Consider the following 20425-nt stretch of genomic DNA (forward strand, 5'->3'; position numbering starts at 1 on the left):
GTATTTTCCTGGAACGTTGTTGAGTTTCTTCTCCTGATACAGTAACTTGTTGTCCTGGTTGACATCAAAGCTGTGAGAGTCTTCTGCTGACTGAACCGTCACTGTGCTGGAACCATCAGAGCTGAACACTTTGGTGGCGGACAAAGACAGAGCTTGAAGAGCCACAACTGTGTCCTGATAACATCACAACATCATCATTACAACATGAAAATACATTCTGTGTGTAAAAACAAACCATATGTGTTCACCTGTGTAGAGGAGAATCCACCATATGAGTAGTGCTGCTTCACAAGCCAGCTGACAATCCTGTTAGCATATCCCAGATCAGCTGTAGTGACTGAATCTGTAGTGAGAACAGCTAGCAAAACATATGAGCTGATCTCCACTGCCAGAGAACCAGAATCATCACTAGATCCCATCTGAGTCCAGTGCAGGAGACCTCCTTTACAAAACACACACCAAATGAGACATGAGGAGACTCAACTATTCTAGATACAAAATGCAAAACATGTCTTTATGCTAAACATGTCTTTATGCGAAACATTTCTTTATGCGAAACATGTCTTTATGCTAAACATGTCTTTATGCTAAACATGTCTTTACCATCTGAAATGGCAACAGTGTCGAGCTCCTTTAAAAGCCGCTGGCGGGTCTCCGTGTCTCTCGCCAGACTGAAAGTGTAGGCAAGCAGCGCAGTGCTGTAAGTGTTTTTAAGATTCCCAATGATGGACCTCAAACAGGACAAACCTTGAGTGACCACAGGATCCTGTAACACAAACAGAGAAACAGCAGGTGTGTGTCAGTGTCATTCTTCTAATAGTTTCTACTGTGTTCTCTGGAGATGAACTTACTGTCACTGGAGTTTCCAGTTCAAGCAATGATGCAGTGATGTAGGCAGTCATGGTCACATTATCATTTACTCCACCCTTCACAAACACAGAAACATACTGTATTTAATTCATCATTTAAATATTTTGTTAAAATAAAGATTGATAATCACACACACCTTCTGTTGTTGAACAATTTTCCCTGTTGAATAAAACAGCCGTCTGAACTTCATTTTCTTAACCAATCCTTTGCACTCTGAATAACATGTGGATCAAAGACGTATTTCTGTGCTTTGCCAAAGGTCCTCATGACAAATGCAGTCAACCTGGAGATGTGAAAATTAAATTGTGACAAACATATGCTGATGACTGAACAGTAATACAAGATACCCACCATGTATTTCCATCACCATAACCGAACGCGCTGAACGTGTCACCTAATGACCAACTTTAAATAATAAAATGACTCAGGTCCCAGCCACAGAAACAACAGACAGTCGAAGTGAGGATACAAAAATACTCTTTATTAATGGTAAGTGCTAAGTGCTAACTGGGAATACTATTATGTAGGGGAAAGAATTTACTAAAATGACATCTCTGAAGCCATTTAGAGCAAAAGTTCAGGTTCGGTGGCTTCTCAGCAGTTTGCCAGCTGTCCTCCCTCTAGGAAGCCGAACAGACACGTCCAGAGGGTCACCGCAGTCGTCAGACCCACAGGAGAAAGTTACGGTACTCTAGTCAGCAAACAGCAAGCGTGGAAAGAGGTTCGATGATAGCCACCATCTTCAGGACAACGCCAACTACTGGAACCACAGGATAGGTATTTCTGAGGCAGAAAAGCAAGCGACCACAATGAACACCGACACCACGGATAGGAAATAGACACACATTCACACTGTGTGATAAGTTATAGTTACGGCCAGGGGCGTAACTAGGCCCTTTTTAGGGGGGCTTCAGTCCCCCTAAACTTCTGCCCAGCCCCCCTAAAAATTATTTGATTAATTTGTGATCGCTCAGTCCCCTTTAAAAACAAATTTGTAACGGCGGCACGCTGCGTCAAGTTTCGGCTCCTCCCCTGATCTGAGCCTGCATGGATTCAGTGTGTTTTTCAACCCGCAGGGGCGCCGAGCAGAGCGAACATCAGAGAGTACAAGGTTTGTGTGTGTGTGTGTGCGCGTGCGTGCATGCATTTATTGATAGATTGCTATGATATGACATCTGCATCGGTGCAGTTCTTGTAATTGCAGTATATATAATGTTACTGGACCAATACACGGTTCGGTTTCTCATCCAATACCAGTACGTCTTCGCTACAGTGTGGTAGTTTTTTCTTCCAACAAAAATGAAGCGATTAACACCTATGAAAACATACTTTAGAAAACGATCATGATTTATTTTAATTTACTTTTTAAAATTTAACATTGTGTTTCTCGGCATTACATTGTGCAGCTGTAAGGGACCAGAACAGTGAGGCAAGGGAACACAGGAAGTTGTCCTTTAAAACAAAGGGTATTTTATTGCCCAAGATGTTGAGGAATTACAAAAAGGACCCGCATCCATAGCTAGGCCCTGAAACCAGCAACACAACAGTGATGGCAAATAGGATCATGTACATTGCCTTGTAACCGAAGACCAACTGAACCAAAAAACTGCCCTTTCACAAAGACACAGAAGGGCGGGTATATAACGGCTAAGCAAAACCAAAAAACATAGAAGGGGTAAACAATTAACATTTAACGCCACAAAAATTAACTAAAGGCAAAATCCCCCCTGGCACATGGTGAGACATGGTATGGCCTAATGAGCTGGCTTCCGGATATAGGTCTCCTCAGCCCTTTGCCACTCCTTTCGCCCAACCAGGAAGTGACCGCCCCCAACGATCCAGGTAACTCAAAGAAACATATGATTAATGCACTCCCTGTAAATCAATATTAGGGTAAAGCAAAATAAACCAAATCAAAGAAACTGTCTTGGGTTTGTTATTTAAATATCAGTTTTAGATGACTAAATAATCAGTGCAACAAACAAACTAATAAAACTGTAATCAACTATTCAGAATTGAGGTGATGTTACCCTGTGTGGCCGTAGCCATCACAGCAGCCATGCCCAGAAATGGTTAAATACACACATCATTGTCTGAAAGCAACAAATGGCACAGAGAGAGAAACATCATGTGGAGTTATTTTGTTTTGTAATATTAAATATTTTTTTGTGTTAAATAATGAATCATTAGTGTATCATGATACATTAGAGTAAGAGTAGAGTAAAGGGATTTGTGTTTTATTTTAAGTAATTGATTTATAGAAGTGGCAAATTGATAATTCATGTTATTTTTAATTAATAGAAATAAATATAGAACAGATTAAACATATTTCCAATAGACAATTACATTAATACATGTTGTCTATATTCTTATACATACACTTATCGAATACAATGAAATAGTGGATAGCAATAAGGTTAGTAGTATACAAACCTACCCTAATAGTCAAATAATATTTTTTTAATCATACCCTTATTGGGGGCTGAGCCCCCCTAAAATGAAAATCCTAGAATCGCCCCTGGTTACGGCCCTTTAAAGGACATTAGAGAGCGTTGAGAGAATCCAGCTGTAGTACACCGGTAGTCAAATAGAGAAGCCTGGGAACATGGGCTTCATTTGCAGAGTAGTATGTTGACCACAATGGCAGCAGAACAACAGCCACCAGACAAAGAAAAAAAGGCCCCTCTCGGTTCCAAAGAACCAGTTTTTATCTCCTTCAAAACCCTCATGGCCAGCTGTTAAACAATTAGTCACTAATTGCAATCATTAGCAGCAATGCAGAGGCAATAATAAAGTTACCCAATTACAGGAAGTGTCGTCCAAATATGGGCAGAAAGGTGGAGCATGGTGATGAATTCTAATAAACAGAATGGGTTCACATGAGCAGGGGAGGAAGCACAGTCCAAATATGGGCTTAATAAAACAGGAAGCCGGTTTTCCAGGTTTGTCCATAAACAGAAGTCTAAAAAGAGTCATGTTGGGCAATTTAAAAAATGGTAACAAAACCCACCACAAATGTGATTGCGCATGCACAGTGAATAACCACTACAATACAGAGTGCCAATATATAAATGCACACAGGAAACATGACAGCACACAAGGCCCTAATGTCCCCTAATTGGGCTTCAGGAGACTTGCATACAGTTTGGTTTCAGATCCAGACTGCATCACAGCTGGTGTCACCATAAAAGAGAGCGCACAACTGTTGAGAGAGCACAAGTATAATAGTTGTAGCTACAATACACGACAAGACTTATGCTCAGATTTTCAGTCTGGACTGAAAGTCTGTGCCAGTGTGTAGATTTGATCAGTTAGTGTGTTTCTATCTGAAACTTTTAAAAGTCTGCAAGTGTATGATGTCTAGTTTTGAAAAACAGTCTAGTAGTGTATTCAAGCCATGAGGCAGATAAAAGATCTGCTTGGCTGATTCTTTTGATCCTCACGTTAAAAACTAAACATGTCAAACATGTCATCTGGTTTTGGGTTAAACGTTTAAACTTGAAATTAGGAAAAACCATTTTGTTTTGAATGGTTAGTTTAGGACGATATTTCAAGATCCAAAATAAGGATAGTGCTAGTTTAGTTCTAACCTATAGGCTTAATTACATTTGTTAAGCGTTCTTTTCAAAAATCAAGATTGATAACCATATTCTTTAAAAAAGAAAAATAGAAAAGACAAAAAAATTATTTGAGTACATACCGTGTCACAATGCGTTTTTTAAAAGTTAAATAAGACTGAACTAAATGTTAAATAATAAAGGTTATAATACAATAAGTTGTGCTGAATTGCGATGGGGCAGATTGGAAATGTCATTGTAATATTGCTGTAGAGTAATAATATTTGATATAATCTGTGCTTCCACGCCAACCCTTATTTTATGCTCTAGACTGGGTTGTGTGACATGCAAGAGCAAAAAAAAAACTTAAACATTCATGAAATAGCAAATCATTTTTTATTTACCTGCAATAAAGAACAAAATAACTGAACACGTAAAATATCATAATTTTTTTGTATTCATTTGAACTAAATTGCGGTTCTGAAGTTTATTCACAGGGGAAGGAGTACTCGGTCTCTGACTGATCACCTGAAGAAAATGAAGAAATGTTATCGCTCGGAAATGAGCTGTCATACATAATTACAAATAATCACACTTTTATACAAAGGACATTATGTGTAAATACTAAAGTAGTACACCTTTAAATAAATCCAAAGACCAACAGTTGTGTGTTGGCAAGCAATGCACAAACTAGAACTTAATTTACTTATTTTACTAAGAATATATTTGATATAAATCAGAAATCAGTGTGCGTCACATTTAATACAAAACTGGCCTATGAAGTCTTACTTGTTTGGTAGTAATCATAGACTTTAATGACAGCAGGCTTGAGGTTCTTCACTGGAAGAACCTGCTTTAATTGTATCTGATAATTCAGAGTAAGATTTTTGGGAACCTGCCGGAGCGTGAACAGAAGAACACAAACTTTTCATTCATGGGCATTGCAGATCAAATGCTAATGAAAAATGTATAAATGATACATTATTATAATATTTGATTTGGATAAATTCGAAACAGCTCAAAATATGAGAAAGGGGAAAACTGTCTCACCTCCTTCAAATACACAATGACATGATCATCTTTAGAATCCACCCTCTCCACAAGAGGTGCAAACATCTGAGGTGTGCCAAGCTTTGGGGAAGGAATTATTTCATTATTAAAATTATTTTTGTTAAGACATGCCTTTTAAGTTATTACAACAGTGTTCTTTACTATAAAAATGATACATCTGAACTTTTAACTAATTTGTGATTCCTTTACACGCACCAAAGATGTATCAGCCGTGAATCCTGATAAGAGTTTAATATCCACAATGACCATGTTAGTATTTGCCTGTGGACCATCATATCTGCAAAAGATTCATGAAAAGCACTGATTTCTCAAATACTTCACACAATAACATACATACAATTTAGGTAGGAAATATTTTACAATTTGAAAATGGTATCACGAAGATAGCATTTGTTGTGTTACTCTTGGCTTTGATTTATTTTGTATTATGGTTTTCAAAGAGAATTTATGTATTCAGTAGCATCTGATGGACAGGCTGAAGCTAAAGTCATGATCATGTTTTTTACGTTCAGGCGTGTTCTTACTTCACAGAAAAGGTCAAAATATGTTGTTGTCCGAATGATTTTTTGCAATCAGCTTCAAATGTAGCTTTAACGGTCAATGATTTATTCTCACTGGGTGTGGGAATGTTGTAGAACAGAGCCATCTGTAAGAGAAGAATGAAGACAGAATAAAGAGCAAACACAGAAACATGACCAGAGATACTTTGTGCTGTTAGAAAAACACTAGAGATAAATAGATGAGGATATTCTGACCTGCACAGACACACAGGTCGTTCCCTTCACTTCAATACTGTATTTTCCTGGAACGTTGTTGAGTTTCTTCTCCTGATACAGTAACTTGTTGTCCTGGTTGACATCAAAGCTGTGAGAGTCTTCTGCTGACTGAACCGTCACTGTGCTGGAACCATCAGAGCTGAACACTTTGGTGGCGTACAAAGACAGAGCTTGAAGAGCCACAACTGTGTCCTGATAACATCACAACATCATCATTACAACATGAAAATACATTCTGTGTGTAAAAACAAACCATATGTGTTCACCTGTGTAGAGGAGAATCCTCCATATGAGTTCTGCTGCTTCACAAGCCAGCTGACAATCCTGTTAGCATATCCCAGATCAGCTGTAGTGACTGAATCTGTAGTGAGAACAGCTAGCAAAACATATGAGCTGATCTCCACTGCCAGAGAACCAGAATCATCACTAGATCCCATCTGAGTCCAGTGCAGGAGACCTCCTTTACAAAACACACCCCAAATGAGAAGAGACTCAACTATGCTAGATGCAAAATGCAAAACATGTCTTTATGCTAAACATGTCTTTATGCTAAACTTGTCTTTATGCTAAACATGTCTTTACCATCTGAAATGGCAACAGTGTCGAGCTCCTTTAAAAGCCGCTGGCGGGTCTCCGTGTCTCTCGCCAGACTGAAAGTGTAGGCAAGCAGCGCAGTGCTGTAAGTGTTTTTAAGATTCCCAATGATGGACCTCAAACAGGACAAACCTTGAGTGACCACAGGATCCTGTTACACAAACAGAGAAACAGCAGGTGTGTGTCAGTGTCATTCTTCTAATAGTTTCTACTGTGTTCTCTGGGGATGAACTTACTGTCACTGGAGTTTCTAGTTCAAGGAATGATGCAGTGATGTAGGCAGTCATGGTCACGTTATCATTTACTCCACCCTGAATTGCAAAAAATGTTATGGACAATTGTAGTGCATACTGGTCAGTGTTCAATAGTAATTTAACTGAAACCAAACCTTCATTCTGTTGTTAAACAATTTTCCCTGTTGAATAAAACAGCCGTCTGAACTTCTTCCTTTTATTAACCAATCCTTTGCACTCTGAATAATATGTGGATCAATGAAGACGTATTTCTGTATTTTTCCAAAAGATCTCAGGACAAATGCTGTCAACCTGGACGTGTGGAAGATTTTATTCCGAAATTGTTTTCAATTGATTCAGATTATTAACTTGAATTTACTGAACTAGAACTTTAAATATAAATATAAATATAGGCGTCCCTGAATAGTTACCATGTATTCTCTTCACCTCTGCCAAATGTGCTGTATGCCCCACTTTGGTGTCTGTAGTTCAGTTGTCTCTGATAACCTGTTTAGTTTTATACCTTCATTAGCACTTAAACAGTTAAAAAGGTGTCTTAGTATTAAATTTAATAAAGTACATAATTACCACTCTTTAAGAAGCCTGTGGCTTTCTCTCTGATGTTTGAGGTGAGCTGGTTTGTGTTCTCCAGATACTGTAAAATGTAAATATTGGGAGAAAGAACAGCAATGTTTTGTTCTCCACAGCCGTACGGCATCCGCAATAATCCATGAAGATTCTGCAGCGCACGACCCAATATGTCTCCTGCAAGAGGAATGTAGTGAGGCAATGTGACTCTTAATTTCTGTTTGTGTATTTAGAGTAAATTTTACCAATAACTGAAACAGAAGATCTGGCTGATCCCTCTATCACATCTTTAGGAAGAGTCAGATCAAGCTCTTCTGACAGACTGTTGCCTATAAACCAGACAGATGAAAACATGTTAAGGATCTGAAGTCACATTAAGATTTTAATGTGTATATTTAATATGTTAACAAACCCTTTGGACAAAGTAACCAGCTGTGAGTCTCTGTCTTTTCAGTTCCTTCAGCCTACAGCAAATTATAATAATGTTAACATATATTCATATAAGTCACATGATGATCACAGATCAGTTGAAGTGTGTGTGAGAGCTGTTGGAGGTGAGCTCACCTGTACAAGGAGACTTCGAGTAACTATGTCAATGCGTCCTCTCTCTGGCACGCTCACAATCTCATTGTCACACACAGTCTGTGACTGCTCTGCCTCTGCACTCACTGTGATATTCAACACTCCTACAATACACAAAACACTTTCAGAAGAATGATAAAAAAGAAATAAACTGAAAAATAAGTCGCTTATTGTGTCTGAAACTGACCAAGAACAGAAGGAGTGAGAATCCATTTAAATGTTTTTCTTCCATTAGCACATAGACAGGATGAATACTGATCATCAGAGGAGGCTTTAAGAGTGAAGTCTGAGGACGGAGCTGGAGTTACTTTAACCTGTCCATGACAGATGGAGGATTAGTTCAGATGTGATATGATGTGAAATGTGACAGAAGATGATATGAGAAATGTCACCATGATGCACTTGGACAGATAGTTGAAGACGGTGGCCTTCAGCTCAAAGATCTCTCCACGGATGATGGAATAAGGCAGAGAGATCTCCAGGAAGAAGGGCTGGAAAACTGTCAACTTAGCAGGAGGAGCCAGACCCAGACCTTTAGAGGACAAACAGAAAACCTCCGTCTCCCAGGTGGTGATGGTGTCAGGAACCTTCACAGGAACCTGCGTTGATCCTGAATCACTGTGATGACAAAATGTTCAAATTAAATATAATGTAAACTGTTTTACCAATAGCCAATACCAACAGGAAATACCACAGTTATTCATATAACATGCATTGAACTCCCTTACCAACAGTAAATGCACATATTTCCATGCCAGACAGCTGTGACCACAACCATCGAGCTGAATCTTAAATTTTAGAATTTTCTTTTTTATTATATTAATGTTACCTCTAGACTAAATAAGGATAGCCTGCCTCTCCATTTGCTTGATTAAACAATGATAAAAAATGGCGCTTTTCCGCTCAGAGTTGATCTTTTTTTTATTTTACCTACCCTACTTCACTGAGTTGCCAGATCCATGTTTCTGGGAAGAAGGTCCGAACTGTCTCCACAGGATGTGGTTGGCTGCCTGCAGTTGGAAATGATGATCCTACCATTTCTCTTGAGAATACCACACCATTCCTGTCTGAAAACACCACTATAAATATAATACAATGACTGTGTTCTGATTTCAAGTGCATTTTTCCATTAATCTAACTGAAAATCGTTGTTTACGTTTTACCTGTCTTGTTTTCGAGACTAAAGAAACTCTTTGAAGTATATTTAGGATTAACAATGTTCAGTGTCGCGTGACCACGTAACATCACATTTGGTTGCTAATCTGAGTTACAGTAACTCATCAACAGACAAAATTGTAAATAGTAACTGAATATAACTTGACTAGTCGATTTTATAAATGTATATAATTTTATAAACACGTCGCTTAGATGTGTTATATGAATAAACAGTGCTCATAAACAGCTGTTTAAATAATATCCTCCATTGAAATGAGTGGAGGCTTAGAATAACAATGTCTGGAATAATAGTTATAAATAAACAAAGTCCATACTATAAATTCAGAAAGACGTACCAAATTGAGAGCGTTGGTGATAGTGCATGCCTCCGTAGATTAGGCAATGAGGTTGTCTCACAAGTAGATTTGTTGCCATCTTTAATCCCACTTTCTGTTAGACAGATATATTCAAAAAATCATTTATCGTTTTTAATCATTTGAATGAAATTATTATATATTTTCTAAATTATTTAATTTGTTAGCCAGTTCTTACCTTCAGACTTTCATAAACATTTGTTGCTGGTGCAGCTCTACTGGGCCTGACCTTCAGACATTTAAACTCTGTGTCCTCAATTTGATAAGGATAGTCTGATTCTGTCTGCACAGGCAGCAGACTGAAGACCTGTCATTAACAAAATATTTCTAACTTTGATTAAACATTTGGAGTTTTATATTTTACCTTTAAAAGTGTCATACATAATTAACATCCCTGTTGTTTTTAGGTTAATTAAGTCAAAATATATACAGTATCTTTCCAAAACACCTTATATTCAAATACCCTGGTTGTAAATATCTGATGTTAACTCACACCTTTTCAGCATTCAGACGTTTTCCTGATTCCAAGATGAGAACGCTCTGATCTACAGCACTGACACCACACAGTGAACCGGGCTGAGCTGACAGCTCTACAGTGTTTTCTTCACCTGGAACTGCTGAAGCAGGAGAAAACTGCACAGACACCTGTGAGCACAACAACAAGGTTATGCGGTAAAGTATATGAGGCATCATTTTATTCTTGATGTGGATTTGATCGGTTTTAAGTGCAGTTTAAACATTTTCACACACCTTGTTTCTGAAGCACTTTTCAGTGTTGAATGTTTTACTGGCAGCGACCACATTGTTGCTGGGCAGAAGACAGTATGCAAGAATCTGCACAGCTGGACTCAGATCTGCTTCAACAGACAGTTTGAATGACACTGAGCCACTCGCTGCTCCATCAGAAGTCTTAACGTTAACCTTCTCATATCCATGATGAACTATCACTCCTCTGGACAAAACCTGACACATACACACAACATCACTGTTCACAAACTGACCAGAACACAACCCATCAATACTGTTCAACAAATCACAAAGAAGTATCTACTCACCATATAGACAATGTCCGTGTTGAAGTCATCAGTAGTTTCGCCGATAAAATAGTACGTAATGGTGACTGGAAACTCAGCATCACATTTTAAGGGTTCCTCAATTTTGTCTATAACCAATTCGCTAAATGTTGGTGTATATGGAGTGGCAGGCTGAAGTAGTCGAACTGTCTTTTTTTCTGTAGATATATATGTTACTTTGAAGCCAGGATAGCTAAACTCCGGATATACACTCGCCTGAACAACAAACAGATATAATTTTCAAGTAACAAAGACAATGGGTAAAACACTGTTGTGTGAGAATAAATGATGGTACCCTCAGTTCAATATCGCTTTTAGGCAGAGCAGATGTATTAATGGAAAAGTAGGCCAATCCTTTGTCATCTGTAGTAAGATTAAAAAGCACCTTGTAGACCCAATTCTGAACTTCCAAAACATAAACCCTTTTGTCAGGAATTGGGGTGCCTTTGAAACTTTCAAGTTTGATCTGTACAACCAAAAAGAAAAAATATTTAATTTTACTATTGCTACAGTATAATAATTGAAACATTGATATATATATATATATATCACATACCTTTCCTTGTAAAATTGACCCATGCTCAAAAATGCTTGGCAGTTCAGCAAACGTAGCTTTACCAATTTCATATGTGAAAGTTATTTTCTGTGATTTCTTCATCGTATTTTCTGGAAAAAAACATGTTGTTTATATAACTATTGTTAAAGGGATAGTTCACACCAAAAATAAAAAAATAGTTGCTTTGAGTGCAGAAATCTGTAAAGAAAGATCATCTGAAGAGTGGAGGAAAGCAGGAAACACTTCTGGTGCACTTTTCACTACCATTGTAATTTTTCCTACTATGTAAGTCAACGGTGGCCAAGAACAGTTTTGTTAAAAGCATTCTTCCAAATATATTTTTCTGTGTTCAAACAAACAAAGAAATGTATACAGATTTGGAACAACTAGAGAGTAGGTCATTCATGACAGAATTTTCATTTTTGTGTGAACTGTCACAATCATTTTATGCCTGGTTCAAGCATGCATGTTCCATAGCTCACCCGTTCCCTCCTCCGTCACATTCACATTAACACGAAGAAAATCTTTATAGTGTGTTTCAGTTGTAGAGTTAAAAAAGAGCGAAGGGTCGAAGATATAAGAGCCGCAGCCACTCTCATTCATCTAAAGGTGGCACACAAACGCGACAGTTAAAAAGAGTATAAGATGAAAACAGAAATGTGGTCTTAAAATACAACAATAACCAAAGTCACACCTCTATGGTTTTAATCAAACAAAGTGGAGTTATAGACTTATAATAGGCCCAATAATCCCTGCATACTTCAAGCCATCCTTTACCAGGAACAGGTTGTCCAAATGTATATCTGTTAAAAAATGCATGCTTTGCGTTAGAGTACACATTTGGCATAAGTAAAATGTTTCTATAAATTTTAAGGACCCAATAAAATCATAGTATGAATTTTAAGGCTTTAAAGTCATATTTGTTCATATTAATATTTAACTATATTGACGATGAATGACACAATAATTCACTTTTCACGCAGAAACGCATTTTAAGTGTTCAGTATTTATCTTCCCGGAAAGAGACGAAAATCTTGATGACTCATCCTGCAGTGCACAGATTATTGTCCAATCAAATGCTCTCTCCATTTAATACCACGTACAACTGAACAACATGTATAATAAAATATTCATATAATATAAGGATGAACCAAAAAAAAATATTTTTCACAATATGTTATTGGGTCTTAAAGATTATTTTCATGCAATAAACACGAAACAAATAAAACTTCACTCACTTTGCGCACACGTCTATAGTCAGCTCATTGTCATCCACACTAATTCCTTTTGGTGCTTTAACTGTCACTTCAAACTTCGGTAAAACTAAGTTAAGTAAAACCATGCAAAAGATTAGGAATGAAGACTATGCTTATCTCAGTAATGTTCAGTGAAATTGTCACTTACCATACTTCTTCACTTCAAAAGGATGCACAATCATCCTTTCACCAATGTAAGCTTTCAGTGTGTACATGCCCTGTCTGGCTTCTGGGTTTAACTCATGAGAAAGCTGCAATATCCACCTTATTGAGGAAACATTTGTCCACTGACCAATTCTGTTATTGTGGTGATCCTTTTTGTTAACAAAGAAAACATAACGCATTTCAATAAGTCATAGCCTGCTATATACATCTGTAAGCGAACATTAAATAACTGCAAGCGCAGCATAATTTTAAAGGGGACGTTTGTGTTTCATGGCCTTACCTCAAGCACTACTGAACTGTACTGAAAAAACAAAAGAACAAAACACATTCATGAAATTGCAACATACATTTAAAAAGATCCAGTGTGCATGTAACGTCTTGTATTTATGGCATACTGTTGAAACAAAGTCGTGGTGTTCTGTCTGTTTGTATGAGCATTTTGTAAATTGTACAACCCTTGTGTGTTTGTTTAAAAGGTACAAACCTTCTGATCAAAAGGTACGAAATTACCATCCATGGTAACAATTCGGAAATTCACTGTGAAATTAAAGGATACATTTAATTTATGAAAGAATAAATGAATAGTTATTTACTTTCATATTCCATCATATCTGAAATACATCAGTGGGTACAAAGAATACAGCAAAATATGATTTTAATGTCATCTGAAAACTAAACTGAAATAAAAATACTACAAAAAAATTACACTACATTTTTCACAAAATTATAAGAGTCAACTTAGACTTTAGTACAATAATTGTAGATATTCTACAAAACTGAGTGTGTAACTATTCATTTGTTTATTTGATTTTTGTTTTTATTTTCCGCCAAATACTGAAATTCTACATCTCACCTGTTTGTCCTGGAATATAAATGGGTTTATCTGTTTGAATGAAAGTCAAAGGGTAATAAGGTTTAAACATCACTTTTCTCTCTTCAGTCAACTTGAAAGACATCCCCTGAATTTCCACTTTGAGTTTCTGCACTGATTCTTCATTTACCAGTGGAGCCTGAAGAAAAATCATCTTGCGTGTCACAATTCAAGCACAACAATGACATGAGATGATGACACAGCAAACGTCATCATTTATATTATCATTCACATATTTTAATGTCAGACCTGGAAGTTGAAGCAGCGGTGAAACTCTTGTTCTGTTTTCTCCTGCAGCAGTAATGTGTTCTCCAAATCAGTCACTAGATAAATGTTCATTGTGAGACTTTCATTGGGCTTCAGGAGACTTGCACACAGTTTGGCTTCAGATCCAGACTGCATCACAGCTGGAAATGTCACCATGAAAGAGCTAATGGGAGATATTAAAGTGCACAATGATATTTTATTTTAGAAACATTCGATTCCAATGCCTGAATATAAAATCTGATGATGTATTGTATGCATTTTGTGGATAATCGATATCAGTCTAATGTCAAAGTATGTCAAAATGATTTCTAATAGTGTGACTAAATGTATTCATTGTATACAGTATTTACATCTTCACAGCTGTTGATTCAGAACAGTAAAGATCTACATATTTCTAAAGTTCCAGACGTTGTTTTTCTAGAACAGTATTACAAAACAGTAAAGCAAATGAAAGGTACTTACGGCCCTGAGGTTTGTCCATGCACAAAAAGCCAGAGGAAGGAGGCTAAAAGAAGACCTTTCCAAATACAAAGCTTATTGAAAACCATGATGAAGACTGATCATGCAGAAGACACTATGAACACAGCCTTTTAAAGGGGCACTGGTAACAAAAAAGGTTATGAGAAAATATTTACATTCATTATCAAATTAATGATTAATCTGTTGAAGTCTTATGTGAGTCTAAATCAGACCATTTTACTGTGTTTTCTCTTTAAACTCTGAGCTTTATACCCTGCAACAGTTCTACACACATATGTCTTATCTCCTCATCTCTGACACTTTGCAAAGCATGAGAGACGAAAAATAAAAAAGCCAAATGTTTCACTCCTTGTCTTTCATAGCTATTTCAGATACAAGGCTGATAAATATTCCTCTATCTTGTTAATCTTATCAGCATCAAGACATTTCTACTTAGTACTGTAACATTTTGTCTTCCATTCCTGTTTATATTGGGGAATAAACTACAGTTGTTTTTGACTAAAGTCGAGGAAAATGTAGTCGAAGATTTGTTGGCCCTGTTTACACAGTTGCTAACTTACACCCACTTATTTGTATTAGAGGGGGCGGCCTGTTTAAAATCAATCAATCCAGTGTTTCTCAACATGTATTTCAACATTTACTATAAGTGTAGTTCAGAGTGTCATGTCATAGTTTCAAAGAGCACACACAGGAAAAAACAGTCTCTGCTTTTGAAACTGTCTTGTTGAGAAGCGTTTTATTATCCCTGCCTATTTAGTACGTGTCACTTTTGCCTCTCAGTGTCTTCTCTTCAGATAAAACTGAAATATTACTGGACCAAAAACTCCCAGAAGCTCTTAGATTTAGATTTTGTCTCCCTTAAAAACATTGATAAACTGCTGAACAAACTGTTTGGTTTCTCTATTACATTAAAAGCTGTCGCACCTATGAAGTAAAAAAAATGAGAAAAATAATGCACCATGGTACAATAGCACAATTGTACCCTTAAAAGAGAAAAACATAAACTGGAGCGCAAATGGAAACAACCCCTATTAGAGGTCTTTAAAATTGGGTGGAAAGAGAGTGCAAACTGTTATAAAAAGGCACTAAAAGCACCAAAGGCTGAGAACCTCCGTAACTTCATAGAAACTAACAAAAACAATCAAAGGATTTTATTTAGTACAGTTGCTAAATTAAAAAATAAACAGACATCACCTGACCTAGTTATTCCGCCGCACCTTGGTAGCAATGGTTCAGATCGTACTTATCAGTAAGACATCAATTTGTCCATTTAAATGGGGAATTATCAAATCTAATGCAAGTAAATTATTGATTACCTTAGGGATCAGTTCTAGGGCCCCTGCTTTTCTCTATATACATGCTGCCCATTGGAAACATTATTGAAAAACATGGAATTAGCTTCAACTGCTCTGCATATGATACTCAGCTATACATCACATCAAAACCAGATGATTTCTCCCAGCTATCCAAATTGGCAGAGTGCATCGAAGATATAAAACATTGGATGACTTGTATTTTCCTTATTTTAAATTCTAATAAAACAGAAATATTACTTATCGGACCAAAGACACGTAAACCCAATATTTCAGATTATAATCAGCAAATTGAAGGATGTTACTCCAACAAATACAGTAAAAGATCTAGGTGTTATATTAGACAGCAACCTGTCATTTCGACTTGACTACTGTAATGCACTACTTAGTTCTTGTCCTTCATCATCAATAAACAAACTACAGTTAGTTCAGAATGCAGCTGCCAGAGTTCTAACCATGTCCAGAAAATACGATCACAACCCCAATGTTATCAACCCTTCACTGGCTACCCATTAAGTATGGTATTCACTTTTTAATCACTTATAAAGCCTTAAACGATTTGTTCCTTACCTACATAACAGAGCTTCTATCACACTACAACCCATCACGCTCTCTAAGATCTTCAAACTCCGGACTTTTGATAACACTTAGAATAACAAAATCCCCCAAAGAGGGTCGAGCTTACTCATACGTAGCACCTAAACTCTGGAATAGCCTTCTGGACACTATTCGAGGATCAGACACACTCGCCCAATTTAAATCTAGATTTAAGACACATCTTTTCAGCCAAGCTATCTCTTAATGCATAAGATGCTAAATAAACCACCGAGAGACTGCATTTATTAGATATTATTAACTAGAATAATTTAACTTGTTACGGTTTATAAGCACCATGTACTGTGCTGTGTTTACCTTTTATGTGTTTTTCTGTTTTTCTTATTTTGTCCTGTAAAGCTGCTTTGGAACAGTGCACATTGTGATAAGCGCTATATAAATAAAACATTTAATTGAATTGGTTCTGATCCAGAAATGCTAGTTTATGCATATGATTGTAGCAGTTAGGTTTCAGTTAATAGTCAATTTACATGTGTTTTCGAGGACAGTTTCGAAAGCAATAATCTTTGAATAGGATTGTGGCGAGCACGGCGGGACAAGAGCCGTGAGGGAACGGCGCGAGGCCGGTGCACCGGCTGCGCATGCACCGGTCTCGCATCTCTCAAAAAGGCGCTCCGGAAGCATAAGAGAAGAGCGACAACAGGAAAGGGGAGAGAGGACCAGGCCTGGACTTAATGTTGTGTTTTAGTTTGTTTGTATGGCTAGCAGTCGACCACGAGGGAGCTGCCGGCATTTTACTTTCGTTTTATTGGTTGTTTATATGAATAAAAGTAGTTACGTTCGCCAGTTCCCGCCTCCTTCCCTTTATTGAACCTTGCTACAAAGATGTTTAGTGTAATGAGATACATAAAAGGGAAGGAAGGAGGCGGGAACCGGTGAACATTCAATACACTTTAATCAAATAAAACAAACAATAAACACGTATGTAAAAGACCGGCAGCCAGCTCACGGTCGACTGCCGGCCACAAAACATAAACACAATCTTAACATATGTACGGGCACGGTCCTCTCTCGTCAACAGTCCTGCCGGTCGTCCTTTTAAGCTCCCGATCACTCACGCCACCGGCCCCGCCTCACGGCTCTCGTCCCGCCTTACTCACCACATTTAGATGTTAGATTTCTGGAAACCGTAATTATCTTCATAATTGCTTTTGTTGTTTTCCGGAACATTTAGTTCTAATGGTCAATTACATTTATAATGCATGATGTTAAAGCACATTGAGAAAACAAACTGATGGTGTATGACAGTTACAAAGTATTGATAAAGAACTACTTCTTGTTAATACATCACGCGGCAGTTGCCTTTACAAGATGCTGTAACATCATGCATTATAAATGTAATTGACCATTAGCGACCTAATTTGCTAGATATGTGTTTAACTTGCCTCTGAAAATGTATCCATGAAAAGGTTATAAATAAAGAGTCAAAGAATATATAAGATAGTATAGAATACAGTATTTACCATGTCAATGAAAGGTTAGAAAGCTAGTAAGGGTTAAATGGGTGTTCTTCACTTTTTCTTTTTCTACTCTTACTGTGTCTTATCTGAATATTATTTTCCACATAGACTCTGTGATATGTTGTAAATGCATCTGGAAGTACATTTAGGACTGTACAGAGTAAAGTAAATGTTTTATTGCCCTCCTCCAGCCTGTCTTCTTCCTACATAAGTGTCATTATAATCCATTGAATCAAATTACCATCGATTTGTATCCTTTGCGCCCTGCCCCACAACATTACATGTTTACTATCCTCTAATATCTGACAGTGGGACTACATACGAAACTACAACATTCAAGTAACAATGATCGAAGGTAAGTGTTGGATATTTTTTTAATCTGTTTTTGGAACGTTTTCAGTCTTCGACCTGTTGCAGTACTAGATTTTAACATTATCAAACTAGAGTTTGAACATTACGAGTACATCCAATAAAAAAAGACCTGTCTTTATCTGAAGTCACCTGTTCACTAAAAAACAATGTTTAAAGGTTGTTTGTTTTACGTCATCAATATAGTTTGATTCTTGTTCAAGCACAATGTCAATGTGTAATGGTGACATAGGCAACTCTTTGACATAACTTAGTCCATTTGTGTTGAGACAACATGAATCATTTTCATTGACTAACTGAAACTAAACAGCTTATTGAGTTCCCAGCATGCTTTGCTCTTAAGACTGTATTTAGATACTGTGCTATTGTATTTGTGTTTCTCAAATTAAATATAATAAATTGATGAATTTAAGATTTACTTGGCTGTACAATTCACCCAGTTTAAGTTCAGATAAACCAATTAAATTGTGTGTAAATGGGTGTCATAATAAAATAAAATTAACCCAACAATGTTATGTATAATGTTTTATGTATTGGGTGGGTTTCATTTGTGATGTTAAAGCCCAAATGTGCAGAGCAGGGAAAAGCTACTTTTTAAAATGTAAAACCTGCCTATGTAAAGCTATACATATTTGTACTTCATATTTTGTCATAAATAAAATACAGCAACAGATTTCCAATTCAAAAATATTCTAATGATAAGGAATTTGTTTTTTTATTCCACAGAAGGCTATTTGAATATTGCATTTCTAACTGCTGTACTCCTGTTCTCAGGTAAGAACCTTGATAGCTCCATGCACAACAGGAACACTATAAAGAAAAGCCTCATCTTTGATCTTCAGTCTCTCCCTGCTACATAAGGCCACATTAAGATAATGTTTGAAGAATGGTTGCTTTTCCATGTATTGAATATCCAATGCTCGTATTATATTTAAATTTATCTGAAGTTAGACTTTATGTGAAGATCATAGGAACATTTTTTTCTCAAAATCTTCTATAGCTCTCAAATCTCATTTATCTCATCCATACAAGATGAAAATGGCTTTGTGAACAAGGTCCTGAAAAAAATGCATTTATTGTATACTATGTATTTTAACACAAATATTTTGCTGCCTATCGAACATTTCCAAATTTAAAGTTAATCTTAGGGTTGTCACAATTATTATATATTCATCGAATCGCAATTATTTTGAGATAACCGCAATTAGTATCATTATAAAACAAGGGTGATCTGCACTCTCTGTTACATTCAAATGACATTTCTCCATCATTTGAGCTGTATCAACATTATTTATTTTTTGTTTTGTTTCCAGACTTGCTGATCTACAAATAAGATGCAATTAAATAATTGCAATTATGGCGATTAATTGTCTGTTTTAAAGATTTTACTATACAACTATATAGTGACAATTACTTTATTAAATGAAGAAAATATATACTTCATAAATGTGAACATGTTGTAAATAACTAATATTATTTAGAGTGACCTCAATAGAGAAGACTATCTTGAGCACTAAAACTAGATCTTGATAGACAATTCTAGTCAGCCAAATTTCATAATAGTGACAGCCCTAGTTAATCTGAACAAAAATAAAATATCTTTATTTTTTATTTCCTTCTTTAGATGTGTATTCTGCAAACCCGCATTTTGGAAAATTCACAGCATGTGTAAATACAGACCGAAGCCTAACACTTAAGTGCTTTTACCCATCTTGTCACAACACACCACCCTTTAATTGTCACATTTTTGAAGTTGACAGGGACGTGCAAACTCTAATTGGCAGCTCACACAAAACAAAGGCAAACAGCCATGTTTTGTTTTTAAATGCCTCAGATGAATGCCAACTCAATATCAAAAATCACACAGTGATTTATAAAACCAAGAGCAAAAATTACACATGCCATCTATCACGAATCAAAACTACAGAAAAGAAGAATATCACAGTGAGATACTCTGGGAAAGGTTTGTGTTTTAACTCTCCATTTCAAATGACTTGATATTTTATAGCCTATAATGTGTTTTTTTTTTGCAGTCAGTAAGAGAATGCTGCTTATTTTGCTATAGCACAGTGGGTTATTTTCCACTTTATAACTGATCCAAACTTTTTAAGCTCCAGAAAACCCGAAGATTTGCCGTGCAGATGGGCTGTTCCCACATGGACTCTCAGGAATGCTGCTGTGGTCTATTTCAATTGTTTTC

General features: G+C 36.6%; 1 protein-coding gene across 2 annotated transcripts; it reads right to left on the reverse strand.

The window, feature by feature from the left end:
- Positions 1–4802: 4802 nt before the first annotated feature.
- On the reverse strand, positions 4803–14910 carry LOC306908318 (alpha-2-macroglobulin-like). Of its 2 annotated transcripts, none has more exons than XM_079481079.1 (35): positions 14741–14910; positions 14451–14589; positions 13971–14151; positions 13704–13860; positions 13335–13387; positions 13131–13151; positions 12834–12999; positions 12668–12752; positions 12124–12232; positions 11912–12032; positions 11430–11539; positions 11169–11339; positions 10856–11089; positions 10551–10763; positions 10296–10445; positions 9979–10107; positions 9783–9876; positions 9206–9338; positions 8664–8889; positions 8459–8585; positions 8254–8375; positions 8102–8153; positions 7935–8018; positions 7690–7866; positions 7533–7608; positions 7257–7413; positions 7105–7179; positions 6857–7019; positions 6541–6734; positions 6254–6466; positions 6023–6144; positions 5694–5775; positions 5478–5558; positions 5217–5322; positions 4803–4955 (listed from the first exon to the last, which is right to left on the reverse strand). In XM_079481079.1, the coding sequence occupies exons 2-35, from the start codon at positions 14534–14536 to the stop codon at positions 4915–4917; spliced, it is 4311 nt and encodes a 1436-aa protein (XP_079337205.1). In that variant the 5' UTR covers positions 14537–14589; positions 14741–14910; the 3' UTR covers positions 4803–4914. The 2 variants fall into 2 exon arrangements, with proteins under 2 accessions (XP_079337205.1, XP_079337204.1); XM_079481078.1 differs by having other exon boundaries at positions 14681–14910.
- Positions 14911–20425: the final 5515 nt, after the last annotated feature.

The sequence above is a fragment of the Barbatula barbatula genome (assembly GCF_947034865.1).
Source record: "Barbatula barbatula genome assembly, chromosome: 19".
Classification (NCBI taxonomy): Eukaryota; Metazoa; Chordata; class Actinopteri; order Cypriniformes; family Nemacheilidae; genus Barbatula; species Barbatula barbatula.

Coding starts and splice junctions, on each gene's coding strand:
- LOC306908318 (XM_079481079.1), bottom strand. CDS start 14,536: ATGGTTTTCAATAAGCTTTGTATTTGGAAAGGTCTTCTTTTAGCCTCC. Junction 11,340..11,429: donor GGTCAATTTTACAAGGAAAG/GTATGTGATATA, acceptor TTGGTTGTACAG/ATCAAACTTGAAAGTTTCAA. Junction 8,019..8,101: donor CTGGTTACTTTGTCCAAAGG/GTTTGTTAACAT, acceptor TCTGGTTTATAG/GCAACAGTCTGTCAGAAGAG.